The following is a 17,798-nucleotide window of genomic DNA, read 5'->3' on the forward strand; positions in this document are numbered from 1 at the left end:
ATTTGAGAAAGTGATGATCTGATCATTTGAATTTCAACACAGTCCCAGAAAACAAAAATATGTTCTGAAACTCTTATTACTGAATGTTCAAAACGTCCAGTATTTTCCCCAAAAACTTGCCTTTCTTGGTCGTGTGAATGTTGAGGGAACATTACATTGTATCATTCTTCAGACACTATGGAACAATACTTTTGAATGTTCTCTGAACGTTCTGAAACAAGTAGCAACATTTAAACAATGTAAGACGAACAGGCATGATATTCTGATTTAGTGACATTTAAAATATAGATTTATGTGTTTTTTATCATGTTTATAAAATAGAAATTCAGACTTTTTTTGTTTTTTCAAACTTTTACTGTTTAATAACAAAACTTAAAAAATACACTTGTTACATATTTTGACACTTTTAAAGGTCTATGCATAAAAATATCTATACACACACATCTGCTTCAGAGACATATACAGTAAATTACTGTAAAGTTACAGTCATCTACATACTGCAGAACGTTGCATTATGTTTGGTTGAAACTTTAACTAGTCATTTAGAAAATATCAAAAGGAGTGATTATTTTCTCTCAAAATTATTATTTTTTCAACCAGACCTTTCCCTTTTATGACTTTTACAGACATTCATTTTGCAAACTCCTTTTATTGGAATTATAGTTATTAGTACAGATGGCAGTCACCAAAGCACTCATAAAGAGCTACATCTATCCATGAAATACAGAAATATCCATGATGAGCTTTTATGATTTTATGAATTTTTCAGGCCAGGAAATCAGACTTTTAAAGGGGTCCTATTATGCTTTTTCACTTTTTCAACATAAGTTAGTGTGTAATGTTGCTGTTAGAGCATAAAGAAGATCTGCAAGGTTACAAAGCTGAAGGTATTTTATTCAACAGAATCCACTGTTCAAGAACTACAACGAACGGCTCCTTTGGACTACAGAGCAATTTTCCAGGATCTTATGATGTCAGAATGGGACTCATTTAAATAATCCCCGCCCACGGAATACGCGACACAGTTGGCGGAGCCTGGTTGAGCTGCGCTAGGGAAGATGAAGAGTGTTGTCGCTGTTTTTCCCCCGGAAAACGTTTGTCCTAAGGCTGACGAACTGAGAGTGGTTAAAATGTATTTTTAACACTGTTCCTAAACATTATAAGCTCAACGTTTGTCTGTGCACTGCACATTTTACGGAGAACAGCAGACCGAGTTCAATGCAAGCTACACGCACAAATGCTTCTGAAAGACGGAGCCGTTCCCATTTCGTCTGGAAAATCTCTTGTTTATGGATCACAACTTGTAAAAGCTTTTCCTCCGCTCGCCTGCTTACTAACATTACAGTATTGATGTAGTGTTTACTGGAGCTTTTGTAAGCTCTTGCTTTTGTAAGAATGTTCACCGCCTCTTAGGAAAATGAACCATGATTTTGTGATCGATTACTGTTTTTATTACCATAGTTTTCTGACAAATATGATTAAATGGTGGATAACATCGCATCTATAATCTATCAGAAAACAACAACAACAACATACCACTCTGAAAGTCCTGTGAAATTTGTTCTGCACGATCCTCTTGTTCGTTAACATTGTCAGGGTCTGAATCGGGCTCAAAATGGTTTGAAATTGACGTTATTGTTAATATTTACATCTGAGTAGAGCTCGCAGTTATGAATGGGCGGGGCCAATATTATGCCAATCACAGCCCACTGGGCCAGCTAACCAATCACAGCACATTTTGTATTTCGGAAGGAGGGGCTTCATCGAAAACGACACGTTCAACCAGACTGGGGAGAGAGGAGCTGTAATAATGTAAAATATGTTTTAAAAAAATGCTTTTTTGCACCCCAAAACAAAACCAAGACTTCATAAAAGTGCATAATAGGACCCCTTTAAAAATCCCTGATGTGTCTGTGGTCTTTGTGTGCGTCTGAACCGTATCATCCGCTGCTGGAAACTCTGATGGAAGATGTTAATGACGGTGTTGTGTTTTATCGCACCGACAGCATCATCACAAACTCTGGAAGAACACAGAGGAGCCCATGATGTTCTCAACATTATAGACAAACAGCATTAGGTGTGTCAGAAAACAACAGAAGTCAGTGAAAAATTTGTGTGTGTGAGTGTGTAAGAGTGAGAGTGTGTGTGTGTGTGAGTGTGTGTGTGTGTGAGTTTGTGTGTGTGTGTGAGTTTGTGTGTGTGTGTAAGAGAGAGAGAGAGAGAGAGAGAGAGAGAGAGAGAGAGAGAGAGAGAGAGAGAGAGAGAGAGAGAGAGTGTGTGTGTGTGTGTGTGTGTGTGTGTGTGTGTGTGTGTGTGTGTGTGTGTGTGTGTGTGTAAAGTGGCATTGATCTCCTCACCCTCAAAATCCACGGTTCCGTCTCCATTGAGGTCCAGCTCCTTCAGGATCTCCTCCAGTTCTCCTTTCTTGAGTTTCTCTCCTAACAGATTCTTCACGGCCTCCTTCAACTCATCCAGAGAGATCTTCCCATCGCCATCAGTGTCAAACTGACCACAGAAACAGAGAAAAATTACCTCAAATAGAACTCAATCAATGATCAAACTACATAGTCAAGTCAAGTCAAGTCAAGTATATTTGTATAGCGCTTTTCACAATACAGATTGTATCAAAGCAGCTTCACAGTATTAAATTAAAATAATACAACAAGGTTTGTTTCTAGTGGAATTTATTGATAAAATCAAATTAGATATCCAGAATATCCCCAACTGAGCAAGCCAAAGGCAACAGTGGCAAGGAACCGAAAAACTCCATCAAGTGACCTAATAGTGTCCTAAAACTCCATCAGGTGACCCAATGGAGAAAAAAAAAAACCTTGGGAGAACCCAGGCTCAGTCGGGGGCCAGTTCTCCTCTGGCGTTTATTAACTAGAGGCCGGATTGTAATTTGGACTGTAAGATTAAAAATATTATATGAATGCCTGGCTGAAGAGATGCGACTTTAATCTAGTTTTAAACTGGGAGAGCGAGTCTGAGCAACGAACAGTATCAGGAAGGCTATTCCAGAGTTTTGGAGCTAAATGTGAAAATGCTCTCCCTCCTTTGGTGGTTCTGGATATCCTAGGTATGACCAAAAGCCTTGAATTTAGTGATCTTAAAGAGCGCGATGGATTATAGGGCGATAGAAGATCCGTTAAATAGACTGGAGCTAAGCCGTTTAGGGCTTTATAAGTCAGTAGCAATACCTTGTAATTAATACGGAACTTTATAGGTAACCAATGCAGTGATGATAAAATCGGTGTTATATGATCATATTTTCTTGATCTAGTAAGAACTCTAGCGGCGGCATTTTGGACTAACTGTAGCTTGTTAATTGAGGATGCAGGACAACCGGCTAATAAAGCATTACAGTAATCTAGTCTCGAGGTCATGAATGCATGAACTAACTTTTCTGCATCAGAAACTGATAGCATATTACGTAGCTTAGCAATGTTTCTAAGGTGGAAAAAGGCGGTTTTTGTAACATATGAAATATGATTTTTGAAAGACAGGTTGCAATCGAGTATAACACCCAGGTCTTTTACTGTAGAGGATAAAGTAACAGGACATCCTACTATATTAAAGTTGTATTGCGAGAGGTTTTGTGGGCGGTTTTTTGAACCGATAAGTAGTACCTCTGTTTTGTCTGGATTTAATAAAAGAAAATTACGCGTCATCCAATCTTTTATATCTTTAACACACTCTGTCAATTTGGATAATTTATCGTTTTCATCTGGCCGTGATGAAATATATATTTGAGTGTCATCAGCATAACAATGGAAACTAATTCCATGTTTCCTTATAATATTTCCAAGTGGCATCATATATACTGAGAATAATAGAGGGCCTAACACAGATCCCTGCGGCACTCCATAGTTTACTGGAGTTATGATCGATTTTTCTCCATTTAAATAGACAAAATGGTAGCGGTCAGATAAGTATGATCTAAACCAGCTTAATGCTTGTCCTTGAACACCAGTATAATTTTGTAGTCGATCTAAGAGTATTGTGTGATCTATAGTATCGAACGCAGCACTAAGATCAAGTAAAACTAGTATTGAGATACAGCCTTGGTCAGAAGCTAAAAGTAAATCATTTGTGATTTTAACGAGCGCAGTTTCAGTGCTATGGTGCGGCCTGAAACCAGACTGAAACTTCTCATAGATATCATTTTCTTGCAAGAAAGAACACAATTGAGCGGACACCACTTTTTCTAATATTTTAGACATAAATGGAAGATTTGAAATGGGTCTATAATTTGCTAGGTTATTATGATCTAATTGTGGTTTCTTAATGAGAGGTTTTATAACTGCCAGTTTAAATGTTCTTGGAACATGACCTAAAGATAAAGACGAGTTAATAATATTAAGGAGAGGCTCTTCCACTACAGGTAACACTTCTTTCAGTAGTTTAGTTGGTATCGGATCTAATAAACATGTTGTTGTTTTAGAGGAAGTGATAAGTTTATTTAACTCTATTTGTTCTATAGTTGTAAAGCACTGTAATTGTTCTTGCGGGGTGATAATTAAGGCTGAATTATAAGGCGCAACTGAAGATTGAACGTTTACAATTGTGGTTCTGATGTTTTCTATTTTCTCAGTGAAGAACTTCATAAAATCATTACTACTAAACTGTAATGGGATATTTTGTTCGGGTGATGTCTGTTTATTTGTTAGTCTAGCCACGGTGTTAAATAAAAACCTTGGATTATTTTGGTTATTTTCTATTAGTTTGCGGAGGTGCTCAGCCCTGGCTGCTTTTAGGGCCTTTTTATAACGTGACATACTGTCTTTCCACGCGATTCTAAAGACCTCTAAATTAGTTTGTTTCCATTTACGCTCTAAAATACGGGTTTCTCTCTTTAGAACATGCGTGGTATTGTTGTACCACGGTGCTTTAATTTTCTCTCTGACCTTTTTTAATCTAATAGGTGCAACAACATCCAATGTTCTAGAGAGAATAGTGCTCATAGTGCTAGTTAGTTCTTCTAGTTCATCTGTTTGTTTGGGTTCAGGCAGCAGCTGAGACAGATCGGATAAGCAATTTGAGAAATTATCTATGGTGGATGGAAGGATTGTTCTGCCTGGTTGATAACGCGGCGCTGCATGACATATTACAGCAGTACGTAATATGCAAGTTACCATGTAATGGTCAGTGACTTCATCACTTTGCGGTATAATATCTATATCGGTTGGATCGGTTCCATGTGATATAATTAAATCGAGTGTATGATTAAGACGATGAGTTGGTCCGGTGACGTTTTGCTTGACCCCAAATGAATTTAATAAATCTGTAAACGCAGCCCCTAACGCATCATTTGGATTATCTACGTGTATGTTAAAATCTCCAACAATTAATGCTTTATCGACATTGACTAATAGGTCTGAGAGAAAATCTGCAAACTCTTTTAGGAAATCAGCGTAAGGCCCAGGCGGTCTATATACGGTAGCCAAGGCTAGAGATAATAGGGATGTTTTTCTAACATCTAAGAGCGTAACATTTAGTACAAGTACTTCAAACGAAATAAACTTATAACCCGCTTTCTGAGTAACATTGAGAATATCTCTATAAATTGTCGCAACACCACCGCCACGACCAATTAGACGGGGCTCATGCTTATAGGAGTATCCAGGAGGAGCAGACTCATTTAGACCGAAATAATCATTTGGTTTAAGCCAGGTTTCAGTTAGGCAAAGTACATCGAAGCTATTATCTGTGACTATTTCATTTACAATAACTGCCTTAGGTGTGAGTGATCTAATGTTTAGAAGACCTAGCTTTAGAAATTGTTTTTGTTTACTAATAGCAACATTTTCTGTTTTAATAACAATTAAAACTCATTAAATAAATAAAAATGCATTGCACCCATGGGGATCTTGCCCAATGGGGTTATGATATGCATGTTTAAAGGAGGAAGAGACCTGGAAGAGCATGTGAAATGCTCCAGCCACCACACCATCTGTGATGACATCATGTTCATGGAGGGATTTTGGATCTGTTTGGACGACGGGATCTGGTTGGTGTTGCCGTGGTGAAACAACTGCTGGACACTGGCCGAGTACATCAACTTCGCCAAGAGCCAGCTGCCAAGTCCGTCCCGGAAGCAGAGCCAGAGGTCCTGTCTGACCAGGTGTGTGAGCCTGCCTGTACTCCAGAGGGAGTATTAGTGAAGCTGGATTCTAACGAATGGCTGATCCACCCCTGCCCACCTACGAACCTTCTCTGTCACTCACCCAGTCTTCCTCTCCTGCACACTCCTCTGAAGCCAGCCATTCCCTTGTCTCCACCTCCACTGGGCTCCCTCGCCACCTCAGCTCCACCCGGCTCCCTCATCCCATTGGCTTCACCGGCACCCTCGTCCCACCGGGCTCCCTTGTCCCCCCGGCTCCACTGGGCTCCCTCGTCCCATTGGCTTCACCGGCGCCCTCATCCCACTGGATCCACTGGATCCCTCGTCCCACCGGGCTCTCTCGTCCCACCGGCTCCACTGGGCTCTCTCATCCCACTGGGCTCCCTCGTCCCACCGGGCTCCCTCCTCCTACCGGGCTCCCTCGTTCCACCGGCTCCCTCGTCCCACTGGCTTCACCGGCACCCTTGTCCCACCGGCTTCACCAGGCTCGCTCCTCCTACTGGGCTCCCTCGTCCCACATGCTCCACCAGGCTCCCTCGTCCCACAGGCTCCACCAGGCTCCCTCGTCCCACAGGCTCCACCAGGCTCTCTCGTCCCTGCCGCTCCACCAGGCTTCTTAGTCCCACTGGGCTCCCTCGTCCCTGCCGCTCCACCAGGCTTCTTAGTCCCACTGGGCTCCCTCGTCCCACCGGCTCCACCAGGCTCCCTCGTCCCACCGGCTTCACCAGACTCCCTCGTCCCACCGGCTCCACCAGGCTCCCTCGTCCCACCGGCTCCACCAGGCTCCCTCGTCCCACCGGCTCCACCAGGCTCCCTCGTCCCACCGGCTCCACCAGGCTCCCTCGTCCCACCGGCTTCACCAGGCTCCCTCGTCCCACCGGCTTCACCAGGCTCCCTCGTCCCACCGGCTCCACCAGGCTCCCTCGTCCCACCGGCTCCACCAGGCTCCCTCGTCCCACCGGCTCCACCAGACTCCCTCGTCCCACCGGCTCCACCAGACTCCCTCGTCCCACCGGCTCCACCAGGCTCCCTCGTCCCACCGGCTACACCAGACTCCCTCGTCCCACCGGCTCCACCAGACTCCCTCGTCCCACCGGCTTCAACAGGCTCCCTCGTCCCACCGGCTCCACCAGACTCCCTCGTCCCACCGGCTTCAACAGGCTCCCTCGTCCCACCGGCTCCACCAGACTCCCTCGTCCCAACGGCTCCACCAGGCTCCCTCGTCCCACCGGCTCCACCAGGCTCCCTCGTCCCACCGGCTTCACCAGGCTCCCTCGTCCCAGCCGCTCCACGAGATTCCCTCGTCCCAGCCGCTCCACCAGGCTTCCTAGTCCCATTGGGCTCCCTCGTCCCACTGGATTCACCAGACTCCCTCGTCCCACCGGTTTCACCAGACTTCCTCGTCCCACCGGCTTCACCAGGCTCCCTCGTCCCACTGGATCCCTCGTCCCACCGGCTTCACCAGGCTCCCTCGTCCCACCGGCTCCACCAAACTCCCTCGTCCCACCGGCTTCCCCAGGCTCCCTCGTCCCACCAGCTTCAACAGGCTCCCTCGTCCCACCGGCTCCACCAGGCTCCCTCGTCCCACCGGCTCCACCAGACTCCCTCGTCCCACTGGATCCACTCGTCAGCTTGGAGAGGGTTGAGTAGGACCAGTTACACTAGTCTGTGGCTGTAGCTGTTTGTTATTGTCTCATTATCACTGTGTATTTTAGTTCCTCTGTGTGCTCACTTCCGTTGTCCAGTATTGTCTTGTCTTACATGCTGCTCTTCACATGTGGACTTTTTGAGTTTGTTTTATAAAAAATACCTTTGTTTTGTAACCTTTTGAATCTTAGCAGTATCACATATTTAGCTTGGCAACATGCTGTTCGTGTCAGTTGTTGAGGATGATGTGTTGAGCATTAAAAATCAGTCACTAATGATGTTCTTCTACTCACCAAGGCTGTGTTTATTAGATGAAAAATACAGTAAAAACAGTGAAATATTATTCCAATGTAAAACAGCTGTTTTCTGAAAATAGAAAGTTCAAAAGAACAGCATTTATTTGAAATAGAATCATTTGTAATATTTAGAATGTCTTTACTGTCCCTTTTGATCAATTTAATGCGTCCTTGATGAATAAAAGTGTTCATTTCTTACTGACCCAAACCTTTTTGCATGTTGGGTTATTTGTATTAACAACCGTTATTTAATATAAGCTTTATATAAGCAGGACATGAATGTCTGACCTGAAGGAAGGAGCTCTTGATCTCTTTGAGGCCGAGCATATCCGCCGTCTCCACCATCATCCTGGGGCCCATTAACTCACAGAAGTCATCGAAATCCATCAGACCCCCGACTGAACACAGACACACACACACACACACACACACAACACACACACAACATGTGAACGGGGACACAAGACCGTATTCACACACACACACTCACACACTCAAACTCACACACTCGCACTCACATACTCATTCACACACACTCACTCACTCTCAGACACACACACACACACACACACACACTCGTGCACTCACATACTCACACTCACTCACATACCCACACTCACATACTCGCACTCACACACTCACTGACACACACACTCTCACACACTCACATACTCGCACTCACATACTCACAGACACACACACTCTCTCACACTCACATACTCACACTCTCATAACCACACTCACATACTCACACTCACATACTCACGCACTCACATTCACATACTCCCACTCACATACTCACGCACTCACATTCACATACTCCCACTCACATACTCACACACATAATCGCACTCAAATACTCATGCACTCATACTCGCAATCACACTCACTCACATACTCACACTCACTCACATACTCACATGATCGCACTCAGATACCCACGCACTCACATACTTGCACTCACACTCAGATACTCACTCACACTAACATAATCGCACTCACATACTCACGCACTCACACTCAATCACATACTTGCACTCACACTCACATAATCACACGCAAATACTCACTCACTTACTCTCACTCACATACTCAAGCACTCACATACTCACACACATAATCGCACTCAAATACTCATGCACTCATACTCGCAATCACACTCACTCACATACTCACACTCACTCACATACTCACATGATCGCACTCAGATACCCACGCACTCACATACTTGCACTCACACTCACATAATCACACGCAAATACTCACTCACTTACTCTCACTCACATACTCACACCCACAAAATCACACTCAGATACTCACGCACTCACATACTCTCCCTCACATACTTGCACTCACACTTACATACTCACACTCACTTACATACTCACACTCACTTTTTCGCACTCACATACTCACACACAATCTCAAACACTCACATACTCAGTCACATAATCGCACTCACATACTGACACTCACATACTCGCACTCACTCACATACTCACACTCAAATAATCGCACTCACATACTCACTCACAAACACACACACACACACACACACACACACACACACACACACACACACACACACACACACACACACACACACACACACACACACACACACTCACTCATTCTCACATACTCGCACTCACATACTCATATTACACTCACAGACACACACACTCTCTCACACACACTCACGTCTCATCTTGATCTGTTGAATGATCTCCAGCAGCTCCATCTCTGTCGGCATGTAACCCATCGTCCTCATGCACTCGGCCAGATCCTTATAGTTCAGATATCCATCCTGATCGTAGTCGAACTCCTTAAAGGCCTCGGACAGCTCTGGAAAACCAGCACTTGTGTCACTCTCACACACACACACACACAAACACACTCACGCGCCGTGTGTGTTCAGACGTGAGATGTGATGCTCGGATACTCACCGTCGAGCTCCGGCTGAGATAACTCTCTCTCCTGACAGAAAACACACAGAGACAGAGAGAAAGATTCATGTCAGTTCATCCCTTATCACTTAATGCATCGAAAATAATGCTTGCATTTGTGGATTTGTGTTTCTTGATCATCAAATCATCATATCAGAATGATTTCTGAAGGATCATGTGACACTGAAGACTGGAGTAATGATGCTGAAATTCAGCTTTGATCACAGGAATAAATGACACTTTACTGTATATTCACATAGAGAACAGCTGATTTACACTGGAATAATATTTCCCTGTTTTACTGTATTTCTGATCTAATAAACACAGCTTTGAGGAGCAGAAGAGACTGAACCTCTGTGGATGATGATGAGAGACTCCTAGTTTCCACTGAAGAGGATCAGAATCAGTCAGGATCAAACACACAGTCGGATTAAAGCTTCCCGAACTCCATCCCTCAATCCAAGTTTCCATTGCGTGTTTTGGGTCAAAGAACAGTCACTCAAGAATAAAGACCAGCGTCACTGTTTCTCTTTCATATTCTCACTCTCCTTTGATTTATTATAACAATCTGGTTCTGCCTCGGAGATTCACACACACACACATTTGAGTGTCAGCTGAACCTTTACTGTATTTACTGAGATCATAAACTACATCTTCACAAGCGGTGACAGTGAATTATTAAATGTGCAAATTAAAAACAATTTGAATAAACTATGAAAACTTTTCCTATTCAGTTTTTCTATTTTCATAGTCGATTTTAACTCACATACTGTAATTTGCAAATTATTAATTATTAAATGTTTAGCATTTAAAATTAATTTTAAAAATGAAATAAATGTTTTTAAACAATTTTGTGTGTCAATTTCTTTTTTTTTAATAATCTTATGGAGAAAGTGTCCTATTTGGTTTTTCATTGTCCATTTGTTGATACGCATTTCATTTGATTTAGTATGTATATTATTGTATTGTTAAAAGCGCTATATAAATGAAGGTGACGACTTGATTTAAATGATTGATTTAGTTTAATTTATTCCTTTATTTATTATATTAATAATTAAATTAATGGAATATTAAGAATTTTATAAAAACATGACATACATTTAATAGGGTTAGAAAAACATGCACTTAAAAAAATCAGCAAATATTGTCCCTTGATGGAAGTGAAAGTGAAAGTGAAAGTGACACGTGACGGCCAAGTATGGTAACCCATACTTGGAATTTGACCTCTGCATTTAACCCATCCAAGTTAATGCACACACATTAGGAGCAGAGTAGTGAGTAGTTAACACACAACACTGCAAACGTGGATACACACACCCAGAGCAGCGGGCAGCCTTTGTGTGGCGCCCGGGGAGCGATTAGGGGTTAGGTGCCTTGCTCAAGGGCACCTCAGTCATTTCCCACCGGTTCTGGAATCGAACCAGCAACCTTGGGTTACCAGTCCAACTCCCTAACCACTAGGCCATGACTGCCTCAGTCATGCAGAGATGCAGAGATGCAGAAGTGTGTTAAACGTGTGAGAGTGTGTGTGAGAAGTGTGTTAGATGTGTGTGAGAGTGTGTGTGACTGTGTGTGTGAGAGAGAGAGAGTGTGTGTGAGAAGTGTGTTAAACGCCTAGACACACTGAAAGGTTTGGGAACCACCGCAGTAAATGGTAACGGTGGCCTCTGGAGGTCAAACTGGGAATTAAATAAGCCGTTTTATATTAAATTGATTTAAAATGAGGTTTAAATACAGTTTGTCCAAAAACTCTAACTTAACATAATTTTTTTTTTTTTTTTAATATGAATCACATTTTAAAAATATATATTACTAACACCACCCGAGTGGGATGACGGGGGGTAGACACTGTTTCTTTTCATGGTCATAGGTTAAAATAAAATAAAAAATCAGTTGCCATAAAAACACACTATTTCAGTAATAAATGATGTCCTCTTGCTTCCCTCATGTGGGTCACTAACACCTTTATTCGCAGGTCATTCTCTTCACACGATCCCGACTGAGACCAAAACACGGGGATTTTCTCTGTAAATCATCAGTGAATTTACATTTGGGCTTTTTTACGCTATTCAGGAGCCAGTAGAGCCGTGTTGCTGAGGGTAATGATCGAGATGCAGTTTGACCAATGTGTGCGTTACATACACGACCGACCGACCAATGGTGGCGAGGGAGAAGGCGGGACTAAACACACACACACACACACACACACACACACACAGAAGTCATGAATCAGACGTCAGCAGGAAGAGTTTGCTCTCAGTTCTTCACTGATCCTCATTAAAGCTCGTTAGGGTAATGAAGAGTGACACTGAAGCCCATCATGTGCTATTATTACCAGTGGATTACACGGACGACACACACATCACGCTCTGACCCTGAACAAACAGCACAAGTCAATCTGCTCACACACACGGTCATCTCCACAGCGTCTGTCTCTGTGTGTGTGTGTGTGTGTGTGTGTGTGTGTGTGCGTCAGTCATTTAATGCATGTCTGTGCAAAATCTCACAGCACTGAACATGAGAATCGTGAATTGGTTATGACTCTCCGCGTGTCGGTCAATGAAATGAACACTAGGCTAAGTTTTAGTTTGCTAATGTTTTTTATTTCATATTTTGTATTTTTAGGGGATTTTATGGAACTAAATTATATTTACGCTGTATTTATAATCCAATTATTCACTTTCTGAGCAAAGACCTTAAAATGAAAGGTCCAATTTAAACTGTGGTGAATCTTGAACACTTTAGAGCGACAGACTGAAGTTTGATCTCTTAAAGACGACACTCGGCAGATTATTGCTGAAGTGAAAAAAAGTTTAAAAAAAGTTATCTTAAAAAAAGTTCGTGTATTGTTATAAAAAATGCACAAAAATAGTATTTTAAATTTTTATATGAAATATATATTTTCAAAATCATGTTTTACTCTAAAACTGCAAGAAAATCAAAGCCATAAATCTAAACAAGTTGTGTTCCAAATATGATCTTGATAACACAAAAACTGATCTGTCAGTGAGATGTAGTTCGGCTGCAGTTCCAGACGCTTCCACTAGAGGAAACTCGTCTCATTCATTTCCAATGCGCTCGTTTCTGACCGCGAGGAGCTCAAGTGTGGCTATTATATGATGATCACCTTGGTTATTGTTTGGGTTTAGAGCACATTTTTTGGTTTAAAAAATTACATTACATTCCTTGAAATTGACCCGGAACTTTGGCCGAATCAAGCAGATTATCAGGAGGGACCGGCAAATATACAGGACCATTTAACCTTTTCGAATCATGTCCATGATGTTTGTGTGTGTTCACACAGCAAGTGCCAAAACCTTTACCAAGTTTCATATCATTCCGATGAAGTAACAAATTCAAAAAAAAACTAACCGTTACATTTTTAGCCCCAGAGGGTTGTGTTTAAGGCCGAACTCAGCAGCAGTGTGGTTTCATCAGATACCTGTCCGAAGACGCTGCTCAGAAGGTTATTGTACACCTTGTTCATTACTTCATCGTTCGATTTCTTGCTCTTCTTCTTCTTGTTGGCGTCGGAGATCGAGGTCTTGCGAAGGGCCGGTTTGGGGGCGGAGCCTTCAGCTGATTGGCTGGATTGTGTCAGAAGGAGAACATGCAAATGTGTGAGAAACTCAGTAACTAAAAATGGAAGTTTCTATTTCATGTAACACTGACTAAAAACAATTAATAACAATAAAATACACACAAAAATAACATATCTTTCCTTCACGGGTCAAAATGACCCGAAGCCATAAAATTATACTTTTTTTTTTTGTCCAGAAAGCTTCTTTCATTTCATTTTGATACATTTTTTTTGTTTGTTTTTAATGCAATTTTTTTGTAGATTTTTTGTTCTTTTTTATTTTATTTACCTTTAAATTACTAGATTTGATCAATAAATAAATAAATAGTAATTTAAGCACATTCCTCACATTCTTTCAAGTTAAATCCAAAATAGCTCATAATTTCATGCATAACCCTTTTAATTCAGCTCAAAATATCTTACATTGGGAGTCTTTGCCGACCTCTTGTGGAGAAATAATAATATAAGATGATATGTCATGACTCTAGATGGCCTTATGTCTCTATATGGAGTAAATGAGCTGTTCCGCTGGGTCCTAAAGTCAGTTCCCTTCAGTGTGCATCAGATACACATGTAGACATTAGAAAATAATTTTTTGGTAAAGTTTTAGCATTTTTAGTTTGAATCTTTTTGGTCAAGATCTTTGATTTTTTTTTTTATGTGTACTGAAGCATTCCTCACATTCCATTCATTCCTAAGAGGGTCAAATTTGTTACTTTTTTAAATTTCAACATCAATTTTTTTTTTTTTGTGTGTATTCATGCGACAAAAGTCCAGGGGTCTCGAACCCCTCCGATGAACACTACATTTTTTACATTTTTTCTCAAATGATTTCCGGGTCAGTGGCAACTGTTCTACATTGATGAACATGTTCCCGTACCTGTCAATAGATGGCGCTCTGTCCGCTCTCTGGGCCATGCTGTCGCTGTTAATGACAGACACAATCAGTGTTGGGAAGATACTAACACCAGATAACAGGGAACGTTCTGGAAGGTTTCTCTCAGAGTAACGGTCCTGTAACATTAATTCAACATTCTAGAATAACGTTACGCAAAAACACCATTCATACATCGTTCATGGGGCGTTTTTACTGAAACATTTTAGTTGGATGATCATCTGTTTTTTAAACGTCACTAATGTCTGCATAATGATAAACAGCAGGTTAGAGGTTAATCAGTGCAACGCATAAGCAATGACAGACTCACAAACACACTTTACGTTTTAATCAAGACTGTTTTTACTAAAGCACTTCCATTTATGTTTCAGTCCTTTTGTCTCTGCAAATAAACTGTAGTAGCAGGACTCTTAACACACACATTTCTTCATTCCCATCACATGTTTTAGTAAGCGTCATGAACTAGGTGTCATTCAAAATGATCAACATTCATCCTGTGTAAAACATTTTGAAATGGGACATTGCATTACACTGGAAACCGCACTTTAAACCCTTTCAGCGGCTCCATGTGTGTGTGATCACAACATATGACTCTGATTTTACAGCAATCTAGAATACAAATTATTGTGTCATTTTGTATAAAATAAAAATGTTTAGTTCAGTACATTTGCTTTACAATAAACTTAAACTTCTATACCTTTCCTACAGTTTCTCTTTCTGAAGCTGCTTCTGCAATAATCTGCTGAGATCTGCCCTTTAAAGCGTTCATGAAGCATCTTCTGAAGATCTTCACGTCTACAAGCTCAGAACGAGGGGTGGAAGTTAGTAAACTGTCTTCTTACCGTGAACACGAGCTCCTCCAGCAGAGATGAACCTCTTCTCTCTGTGCGTCAGAAGATCTTACAGTGATTAAGTGGATGAACAGCACAGATTAAACCAGGAAACATGTGGGCATGGCCAACAGAAACACAGCCTTCTCAGCTATAGACACAACCTGGGCTTTTCTGATGGAATGACACAAAAAAAGAGAGAGAAAAATACATATTTATTCATTGTGATTTAATATTTGTTGCCAGATCGTCTTAGACACACAGAACACTTACTTTTATTGATATCTTTAAACATTAATAAGCAAAACATTATGCTAAACTTTCCTAATGCTAATGCTAATCTGATCTAATTTCCCCCATGAACCTTTACATTCCCGGGTTCATCAAATCCCTCTACTGTTCAACAGGGAAAGATGATTTACATTTGTTCAACTAAATCAACTGAAAGTTAGAATCAGCCAAATCATTATAAGATAATAGTAATTATCCACATTTGGAGACAGCCTACTTTTTTAAATTGCCTTCATGGACCCCTGTTAGAAAAGGCTGAAAACTCTAGAAATGACTTGATGATTAGTTTGCTATTGTATAATAAGGTTTAAAGAAAACACAACAGGATTACTGAAAATGAAGCATTATTCATCATTAAGATAGAAAACAGTGTCTAAAGATATGACCTAAGTTAGACCAGTCTACGTTTTGACATAACTGACAATAAAAATGAACATAAATATGATGACTAACTTGTAAAACTAGTCTTGCAACCGGCTCCAGATCACCTGGAGTTATATTTAGAAAGTGAACAGGGGAAAGACGGGAGCACGTTTGTAGATTCTGATTTTCTTTTTTATCGTTTCTTTTTTACCCTATTGTGTTGAAATACATCTAACCCAACCACACACGGTCTTTAAGTCTTTGTCTCCGGTGAGTTTCTGTTTCCTTAATGAACACGACAGTCTGATCGGATTGAATCTCTCATATTATTCATGTGTTTCTGGAAAATCTTGTTTTGAGTTTTTTTTTCTTTCTTTTTTTCGAGTCTGTCTGTATTTTCTCAGGAATGATGTCGATTATTATGATCGCTTTACTGGTGAATCTCCTCATCAAGACTTCTGGTAAGAACTGGTTTATATTAAATATTCCACACAGACCGGTATAGATCAACACATGTTCATTTATCGAGTGATTCGTATGGATATGGCTGGGATAGCGTACTTTACACATGAAATGTTAGGTTAATGTGAAACTCGCTATAACTCTATAACTTGTTGCTAGTCGCTATAATACCACAATGATCAAACCGTTTGCTTACGTCTGATTAAACATCTAAACAGGTTTAGAACAACATGAGGGTGAGTATTTAATGATAGAATTATTTTTTTTTTTGGAGGTGAACTAACCTTTTAAAGACTAATGCACTGAGTGTGTCTCTCTGTGTCTCTCAGTGTCGTTCACTGTTGTGGTTCCTCGTGATCAGACAGTGGCTCATGTCGGGTCCACAGTCACTCTGCCCTGCTGGATCTCTCCTCCTGAGAACGCTGAAGCTCTGGAGATCCGCTGGGACCGTCATGACCAGTTCAGCAACCCTGTTCTCCTCTATCAGCATGGGAAGATCCAGGACGTCCAGGAGGAATCGTTCAGGAACAGAAGCTCACTGACTCTGTGGACAGATCTGTCTGTTGGACTGAAGGATGGAGACGTCTCTCTACGCCTGGAGAAACTCAGGATTCAGGATGAAGGTTCATTTTACTGTTACGTCAGTGGAGAACGGTTGTATGACAGCAGTAAAGTGGTTCTCAAAGTCACCGGTGAGTCAAAATTCATTGTTTTATGGATGATCACCTCACTAAAGAAATAGATGACCTATAGAAATGACTAATTCTTTAAAATCAAATGTGAATGGCATTTTTTTTAATTATTTTTTATAATTGATTTGTATATTTTTCTCCAGAGTTGAGTTTTAATTTAAAAGAACTCTTTTTCTCAGATCTGCCAGATTCCTCAGATCCATGGAAAGCTCTTTTCTTCACCCTTCTAAATAATCCAAGGTTTTTATTTAACACCGTGGCTAAACTAACAAATAAACAGACGTCACCCGAACAAAATATCCCGTTACAGTTTAGTAGTAATGATTTTATGAAGTTCTTCACTGAGAAAATAGAAAGCATCAGAACCACAATTGTAAACGTTCAATCTTCAGTTGCGCCTTATAATTCAGCCTCAATTATCACCCCGCAAGAACAATTACAGTGCTTTACAACTATAGAACAAATAGAGTTAAATAAACTTATCACTTCCTCTAAAACAACAACATGTTTATTAGATCCTATACCAACTAAACTACTGGAAGAAGTGTTACCTGTAGTGGAAGAGCCTCTCCTTAATATTATTAACTCGTCTTTATCTTTAGGTCATGTTCCAAGAACATTTAAACTGGCAGTTATAAAACCTCTCATTAAGAAACCACAATTAGATCATAA

General features: G+C 41.0%; 1 protein-coding gene across 3 annotated transcripts; it reads right to left on the bottom strand.

The window, feature by feature from the left end:
* Positions 1-345: 345 nt before the first annotated feature.
* LOC311288140 (calcium-binding protein 2) lies at positions 346-15,395 on the bottom strand. Of its 3 annotated transcripts, none has more exons than XM_084405388.1 (8): positions 15,331-15,395; positions 14,474-14,607; positions 13,456-13,600; positions 10,014-10,044; positions 9,769-9,912; positions 8,356-8,465; positions 2,358-2,505; positions 346-2,020 (listed from the first exon to the last, which is right to left on the bottom strand). In XM_084405388.1, exons 2-8 carry the CDS (start codon positions 14,509-14,511, stop codon positions 1,992-1,994), a joined length of 645 nt encoding a protein of 214 aa, XP_084261514.1. In that variant the 5' UTR covers positions 14,512-14,607; positions 15,331-15,395; the 3' UTR covers positions 346-1,991. The 3 variants fall into 3 exon arrangements, with proteins under 3 accessions (XP_084261514.1, XP_084261513.1, XP_084261512.1); XM_084405387.1 differs by having other exon boundaries at positions 14,474-14,518; positions 15,331-15,389; XM_084405386.1 differs by lacking the exon at positions 15,331-15,395 and adding an exon at positions 15,186-15,325.
* Between the last annotated feature and the right edge of the window lie 2,403 nt (positions 15,396-17,798).

This window comes from Rutilus rutilus (assembly GCF_951802725.1).
Source record: "Rutilus rutilus genome assembly, chromosome: 3".
Classification (NCBI taxonomy): Eukaryota; Metazoa; Chordata; class Actinopteri; order Cypriniformes; family Leuciscidae; genus Rutilus; species Rutilus rutilus.

Coding starts and splice junctions, on each gene's coding strand:
- LOC311288140 (XM_084405386.1), bottom strand. CDS start 15,257: ATGAACGCTTTAAAGGGCAGATCTCAGCAGATTATTGCAGAAGCAGCT. Junction 14,608..15,185: donor AAAGAGAAACTGTAGGAAAG/GTATAGAAGTTT, acceptor TTAATGTTACAG/GACCGTTACTCTGAGAGAAA. Junction 10,045..13,455: donor TGAGCAGCGTCTTCGGACAG/GTATCTGATGAA, acceptor GTTTTCTGTCAG/GAGAGAGAGTTATCTCAGCC.